Source organism: Malania oleifera, chromosome 2 (assembly GCF_029873635.1).
Source record: "Malania oleifera isolate guangnan ecotype guangnan chromosome 2, ASM2987363v1, whole genome shotgun sequence".
Classification (NCBI taxonomy): domain Eukaryota; kingdom Viridiplantae; phylum Streptophyta; class Magnoliopsida; order Santalales; family Ximeniaceae; genus Malania; species Malania oleifera.
In genome coordinates this window covers 131,845,645-131,853,645 of record NC_080418.1, presented here as the reverse complement: position 1 = coordinate 131,853,645, position 8,001 = coordinate 131,845,645, and the positions used below count along the sequence as shown (strand labels likewise).

The 8,001-nt window shown below is 33.6% G+C and overlaps 1 protein-coding gene and 1 non-coding gene across 2 annotated transcripts; one reads left to right on the top strand and one right to left on the bottom strand.

The window, feature by feature from the left end:
* The first annotated feature begins 355 nt into the window (after positions 1 to 355).
* TRNAH-GUG (transfer RNA histidin (anticodon GUG)) lies at positions 356 to 427 on the top strand. Its single transcript has one exon. It is a non-coding gene; the product is annotated as a tRNA-His (tRNA).
* Positions 428 to 1,118: 691 nt separating this feature from the next.
* On the bottom strand, positions 1,119 to 7,302 carry LOC131148574 (protein FATTY ACID EXPORT 4, chloroplastic). Its single transcript, XM_058098368.1, has 4 exons — positions 6,933 to 7,302; positions 6,672 to 6,736; positions 1,466 to 1,553; positions 1,119 to 1,388 (listed from the first exon to the last, which is right to left on the bottom strand). Exons 1-4 carry the CDS (start codon positions 7,201 to 7,203, stop codon positions 1,279 to 1,281), a joined length of 534 nt encoding a protein of 177 aa, XP_057954351.1. The 5' UTR covers positions 7,204 to 7,302; the 3' UTR covers positions 1,119 to 1,278.
* Between the last annotated feature and the right edge of the window lie 699 nt (positions 7,303 to 8,001).

Genomic DNA, 8,001 nt, shown 5'->3' with positions numbered 1-8,001 from the left:
CTGCTTCCTTGAGAAGCCAACAAACATTAAAGAAAAGAAGCCTCAAGGAGGGACACCCAACATTTTTGGCAGTTATCTATTTTAAAATCTATAATCTTGTTGACAATAGTAACTGCCATGGAACACGCAAATTAGAACATAATTCTTTTTTTCTGGTTAAAAATTGATTTCCATACCTCGTTGAAATTACTTACAGGAAATCTTTTTGCCCTCTCCTTCACAGTCCTACACCCACACGCATGTATTTTCCTTAAATTGACGTATTTGTCCAGTACATGACAAAGCAAGGCAATTGGTAAATTTGGAATCTTCATCAATTGGTTAAATTTGGGCTTAACCTCCGTTGAAATAACCAGTGGCTGTAGTTTAGTGGTAAGAATTCTACGTTGTGGCCGTAGAGACCTGGGCTCGAATCCCAGCAGCCACATATTCTTGGTTATTTTCGTTCTTTTTTACTATGCCCTTAATTTTTAGTGTAAGAAAATCATTTGTTTGTGCGCTGAATGGAAGTCACAGCATCAGTGATGCAGAACAGCTCTGTAGCTTAAACTGAATGATTATCATTTTTTTAACATAATTTGTTTCTCATACTCCCCACGCTGCACTATCTTTCCAATAATTGGTATGCTAGAATGGAATCAAAAACAAAACTACGACGAATATGTAAAATTACAAAGAATAAATTACATTCTGATCCATTGAAGGATCAATTTTTTCTCTTGTTTTAGACACTAGTTTTAGGGTTGAGTATGGTTTTAGGGTCAGCTCTCTTGGTTTGGCATTTCGAAAATCAAGCAAACCAATAACCTAAGATCATCAGTGGAGGACTCTTGACAAATTGCTCCTCACACTTGGTTGTGACCTAGTAGATGTGAGGATGATTTCACTGATTGAAGTATGGGCTGTGCGGAGACGCAGCAAAACAGTTTTTACAGAACCAACTGGGCTATGCCACCAATTCCCATTTCACCTTAACAATGCTTTCCATACAAATCCATTCAGTATAAACATAGTACCAGCTAGTTGAATAGTGAAACTAGGGCAAGAGGACCCCCATTGGAAAAGCAAGTGCAAAGCCAACAAGACAAGTAAAATGTTTTGAATAACACATAGAGAGAGATTCTGAAAACCACCATTGTGTTCATTTCATCAATAAACTAGGAAAGCATCAACTCTAATACAACAATCAAGATCGATTACAATGATATACTCCTTTTCAGGCAGCAGCAAGCACATATGATCGTCACATTTTTAAGCTTGCTAAATTCAATAACATTTTCAGGGACTATTTTGAAGGTAGTCCGAGATAAACACAGCCAATGCAGAGACTGAAAGACCTAACAGAGGGCCTGCAGGAATTACCTTGCGAGTAGCAACTAATCGTATACCTGAAACAATAGAGAAGGCTCAAAGTCTTGAACCACAAAGTGTATAATTCTTCAACCTAGACTAACGGGGATCATACCAAATATGCATGAGAAAAGGAAAGCAGATCCAAACCCAAGGGCATCCCCTATTTCTTTTGTCTCTGGTGCTTGAATAAGAACATAAGCCTACATGGAAAACCACATGTTTTGCATTAAAAAACCAACAATAAACCAGCCCCGATTTTATTTGGAGAAAATTTTCCAAATGCATATATATATATATTGTTTATTTTGGCCCGTCACATAGTCTATTCAAAATAAATGAAGCATCTATATTTGATGGCATAGAGAAAACAAAGTACCATGCTCAATGGCCCAGAAAAAACAGAGTACCATGCTTGATACTGTCATGAACTGGTAACAAATTACCATATATATGTTGTACATGTGTGCTGCTACATAACCCAATGAACATGTTCTATAAAAAATAAAAAATAGAAATAAAACATGCGTTTTCATAAAATTTACCAAAAGATACGTTCCCAACATTGTTTTTGTTTCCAAATGAGTAAAGTCTTGGGACTTGAGTAATCCCCAGGGGTTGGGATTGGTGGCAGTGGCGGGATTTCAAGGGAATGCTCAAGTCTCAACAGCTATGGGCTCCCCAAGCTCAATTCCTCACCAATGCATCCTGCCTCTACTAGACAGGGCATGCCTGGGGGGCAGGCCTCTGCCTCCAATTTGGTGTCACCCGGGAAGATCCGAAAGTCTAGTTTGGGTTCTGGAGTTCTGAGTTACCGGAAAAAAAAAAGTCCCAGCTAGTAGGCAACAATAAATATTTGCAATTTATTTGTGTCTCTGTACCAAGTGTGAAAGCTAGACATGACACACAGAACAACACAAATGATACCTATAGAAACAATCATATACCAACATGCTTACCCAAATATGTGCAAATAATGCATTGCCAAATAATTATTAAACACAAGTCGGAACGAAATTACAATATCTGAATTGTACGTGTGCTGCCAGAAAAGCCAATGAAAATACTCTTTAGAAAATAAAAAATTAGAAAACGACAAACTTTGATAAAATTTCCTAGCAGACTTATGACATGTAGACATGTTAAATAGGTGGGTATGGGTCAAGATGGGTAGGATCAAAATAGCCAAGGTCATTTATGACTTTCCTCTGCCAAAAGTGAGGGTATATCAATAAATAATTAGGAGGTGCCACCCTCTTTTAGTTGAAAAAAAAAAAAGTCATTTATGTTGACCCATTTATATAAAATATTTGACCTATTTATGACTCATACCCATTTAAACATGGATCAACCCATTTACCCATTTAATTTTAAAGCATATGAAATTGAATACCAACTAAAATTTATAAATACCTTCAAACATTATCATTGTCACAACTGATCACCAACTTTGAAGGTTATTCAATCTATTACTCAATTGAAAAATCTGTATGTAATTAGATAAATTACATGCATGTCTTCAGATTAATTGGCTTGCATAATTGAATTGAATCAATTGAGTATGCTCATAACTGCATAATTACGTAAATATTTGAAATGAAGTGTCAATAATTACAAAATTATGTAAAAATTTACAAGTTATAGTATTAATTACGCAATAACTTATATAGCTTAATTTCAAATGGTAATTATAGCAAACACTATAATTACATGTCAATATAATTATGACATATCTTAATCAATGAGTTATGTATATTAATTGGTTTGTATAACCGAACTAATTATGTACACTCATAATTGCATAATTGCATATATATTTAAACCGATGTATCCACAATTACAAATTATGTATATAGATTTTCCAAATTATAATATTGATTTTGTAATCAATAATATAGTCTAGTTTTAAGAGGTAGTTGTAACCATTAATAATGATTACGTATGTAGCTATAAATTATAGATATACCTTAATTAATCAATTATGTAATTACGTACATGCATGCATGCATATTAATTGGTTTACATAAACAAATTCAATCGATTGTGTATGCTCATAATTGCATAATTACGTACACTCATAAGTAAAATAAACCAATTATGTACATATAATTATGTAAGTGCTCACAGATCCGAACCAAATTATTAGCATATTACAAAATTATGTACATAGATATCCGAATTATAAAATTCATTACACAGTTATGAATTTTAATTTCAAATTATATGTATAATTAATACTATAATTACATATTTATATGATCACAGAGATATCTAAATTAAATCAATTACATAATTACATACATACATGCATATTAATTGGCTTGGAAAACAAAATCAAATCAACTACGCACATACATAATTGCGTTATTACTTACATATTCAAATGGAATTGTCCATGATAATAAACTTATGTTCATACATTTTCAAATTATAGTATTAACAATACAATTGTGTTGTTTAATTATGTAACTACATAGTTACGATTTAAATCAAATCAAACATGTATATGTATGAACCAAACCAATTGTATATATTTATAATTGCTCATAATTATAAAATTATATACATAGATTTTAGAATAACAATATTAATCAAGTAATCATATAATTTAATTTCAAATAGTTAGTATAGTCAACAATTAATATAATTACATACTCATAAAATTACAGACATATCTAAATTGAACCAATTATGTAAACTATGTACATGCATTTATACTAATTAGTTTGAAAAATCAAAGTACATCAAATTACTTACATTTACATAATTGTATAATTACGTACATATTGTAATCAAGTTGTCCATAGTTATAAAATTATACATGTAGATTTCTTAATTATGATTTTAATTACATAATTATATAATTTAATTACAAATAATGAGTGTAGATAATACTATAATCACATTCCGACATAATTACGTACATGTATGAGCCAAACCAATTATGCAATTACAAACGTACATGAATATTAATTAGTTTGAAAGTCATGTCAAACCATGTACATAATTATATAGATATTTAAACTGAACAATACATAATTACATTACGTACGTAGAAATTCAAATTATAATATTAGTTATTTACTTATAATATATTTTTAGATGTGATAAATTAAAGAGATTAATTAAGGTTGGAAATTTAAATGGATTGATGGGTTAAGCAGGTACACACCCATTTAACCCATTTAATAAATGGGTCAAAATAGGTCACCCATTTATGACTCATATAATTATATGGGTGTACCCTAATTCTTTTATTTATCATGGATATTGATGGATTAATGGGTATGGATAGTAATTTCCACCATTACAAATGAATAACATTTTTTGGTAGGAAATGATGTTCTATAATGACACTTCACCTTACCCTAGGTTGTTGTGTCTTTGCGTAAATGAGTTAGACATAACACCTAGAGAGCAGCCTAAGAGAAGCAATCACACCAGCACACTAACCCAAACATGTACAAATAATCTTTTGTCAAATAGACATTGAACAGTGGAAATGGATTCAATTGAAATTATCAGGTAATAATAAGGATTTTTTTTTTCTTGTCCAAAAAGGAGGCAGGGGACAACCAGCATAGCAACCTCATCTGCGCATTACCATAGGGGCTCCCTACCCCCCCTCCTTCCGGTTGCAAAATGTCCAAATTAAGCCATAGCTGTTGACTAGAAGACCAGGACCATCACCATAGCACCACCAAAGTATTAGAGATCAAGACCCCTTTTGTTTGAAGGTCAGGCATTACTCCTGCAAGCAGTTTCAACTAATCTCTGACTCAAACTCCCGACCCTAGAGATGTGGAAGATAAGCCCATAACACTAGGCTACCACCTTAGTGGTAATAGTAATGGAATGGAATTTGGATCCAGCTTCTAAAATTATCCCACGATTCCACAGCCTACTTTACTGTCTCTAAAATTCTCTCCTACTACCAACCAATGCACCACTGAAGTACTAGAGATCAAGACCCCTTTTGTTTGAAGGTCAGGCAGTACTCCTGCAAGCAATTTCAACTAATGTCTGATTCAAACTCTCAACCCTAGAGATGTGGAAGATAAGGCCGTACCACTAGGCTACCACCTTAGTGGTAATAGTAATGGATTGGAATTTGGATCCAGCTTCTAAAATTATTCCAAGTTTCCACAGCCTACTTTACTGTCTCTAAAAATTCTCTCCTACTACCAACCAATGACTTCCTTAGAGAAATCCACGGGAGAACCTCCAAAAGAAACTATATCATCAGATAGAAGACCTCAACTTTTGTTTTTGGAGAGGTAAGAAGACCTCAATTATTGTAAAACAAAAAAGGATCTGGCATGTCAACCATGCTATCAGTTCTCCAGATAAAGGCAAAAGTTAATTGACAATGAAGCTTAATATCTTAATGGAATTATAAGTCCAGAGAGAAAAAGAAAAAAATAATAAATGCCCTGTGCCGATAAGACTAGTTGTTTCAAAGCATTCAAAGAAATTCAGGCCACTCACAACTTCTTTTCAAGATACCGATCTTGATGGATGAAAACAAAACACTTCAAATTCTCTCATGGAGCAAGGGCAACTCAATTAATAGAACCTTTCAAAAATTTTAGTAGGTACAAATTCAAAGTCCAACTGGGTTTGTCTTAATATAAGTTCAGAACTCCATGTGATTCCACCCTTCAAGATTCTGATTGTGTTACAAGGATGCTGATCTTGGAATGCCATCAACTTCTTAAGCTTTGAAAAGAGACATGATTTTTTATTCAAAGATATACTTTGAATTTCTAAATAGTTTCACACTATGTTTGGAAGCATGGATTTAGGCCCTAAATTTGGAACTGTGCGCATAGACAAAATGAAAATATATATTGCCTAGAGTTCTTTCAAATTTCAACAAAAATCCAAGTCCATGGCTCAAATTTCATATTTCCCGAACACAGGTTAGAATCTATATTTGGCACAATTACTATGGAAGCAAACTGCATTGACATGATAATGATTAATCCTTTCCATAATCATTTTATTTCTATTCAAGCAGTCATTATTGTCAATATGTCTCATCTTTACTTAGAATCACTAAAAGATTACCTTTAACCCAGGCCTTAGTACGTTCACTGAAAAATACAGCACACAAACTCAAGCTAAGTTCCTCACTAAAAATCACTGAAGTGATTACCTTTCATGCACCACAGGAGCTTTCATTTCAACACGCTATAGACATCCAAAACACTGAGAGATCACAATCCTCCACATTTTTCAGTATTTATGGGGTTCATAACAAGGTCATTAACATCTTATAAAATTTAACAAGACGACAAAAATGATGCTGTTATACTTACTGTTGCCATTAGAGCGGCTCCGGCAAATCCGCCGAGCAAAGAGCCCTTGCTTCTTGACCTTGTATCTGCGTGAATAGGAATGCAAACTCGTGGCAATTAGGAACCCCACATCCCTCCAGGCAATCGATGAGAAAACTCTCTTGAAGAAAATTTGTCATAAATTCCATAGTTTTTATTCGGTTGATCAATTTTCCCGAGAACCAAGCGAAGGGGAATCAGTGAGGGGTTCCTGTAGATGATTTAAGAGGGGAGGGATCTTACAGGCAAAGAGACCGCCGCCGAGAAGAAGGACGCCGTAGGCGGCGGAAGTGGCGGGGGCGAGGTCGGCGAGTCGAGAGTTGCAGCGGAAACTGCAGTGTCTCCTCCTCGAACTTACAGCGGGGACGGTAGTAGAGATGGTGAAGAAGGTTGAGCATTCCCCTTTCAACTCGGAGAGAGGACGGAAGGAAAGGGAGAAATGGGGTCTTGGGAGGGGACTACTGAAGCTCCCCATAGCTGTTGCAGAAATGGGTAACAATGAGGACGCCATCATCTTCTTCCTGAACAACCTCTCGTCTTCTTCATGGGCTGAGCTACTGCTTCCTGCCTACTCTTTTACTCTTCTCTGTAGCTTCATTTTTAAACAAATAATAATAATAATAATAATAATAATAATAAATATACAAAAAGGAAAAATGAAAAATGTTAGTTTGAAAGCATATTATGGATTTATAAATATTTTTTTACTTTTAAAATACTCTTAAAATAAATAAAAGTATACATGTATTTTCACATAAAATTCAATGAAATAAAATATTTAAAAATTATCCAACTCATTAAAGCATAATATCAACAAAATAATTAAAAAAGATTATAAATTAGTACATAATTTAAATACTAATTAAATTGTGTGACTATTTTTACAACAGCAACAATAATATTAAATATGCGACTTATATGTTATTTTTCAAGGTTATTTAATCATGTGCATCAAAATTCAATTCTTAACTTCGTATTTACAAACTCTTTATGATCATTTATAACAAAAAAAAAAGAGGGAGGGAGGGGGTTGAGAGGCCCTTGTGACCTCTAAAGCTCAAGTTAGGATAAGGATTAAATAATATATCATCGTAAACATAGCTCTTGGAGAGTTTTAGAATGTCTTTTTTAAGCTCCTCCAAGGGTTAAATATCATAGCAATAGGGTTAGGGTTATATATCTTTATATCCTCCATTTAATTTTATAACATGGTCTTCTTTATTAAAATGACTTTCATACCATTGTGGGGCATAACACATTTTTATTCACATAAAATGTCCCCACATTCCGAAGTTTGAAAGTTTTACAAGTA

Excerpts from the sequence above, each read along its gene's own strand:
- LOC131148574 (XM_058098368.1), bottom strand. The coding sequence starts at position 7,203 with ATGATGGCGTCCTCATTGTTACCCATTTCTGCAACAGCTATGGGGAGC. Across the intron at positions 6,737-6,932 it reads CGGCGGCGGTCTCTTTGCCT|ATACAAGGTCAAGAAGCAAG; the intron begins GTAAGATCCCTC and ends CTATTCACGCAG. Across the intron at positions 1,554-6,671 it reads GAGCCGCTCTAATGGCAACA|GCTTATGTTCTTATTCAAGC; the intron begins GTAAGTATAACA and ends TTTTCCATGTAG.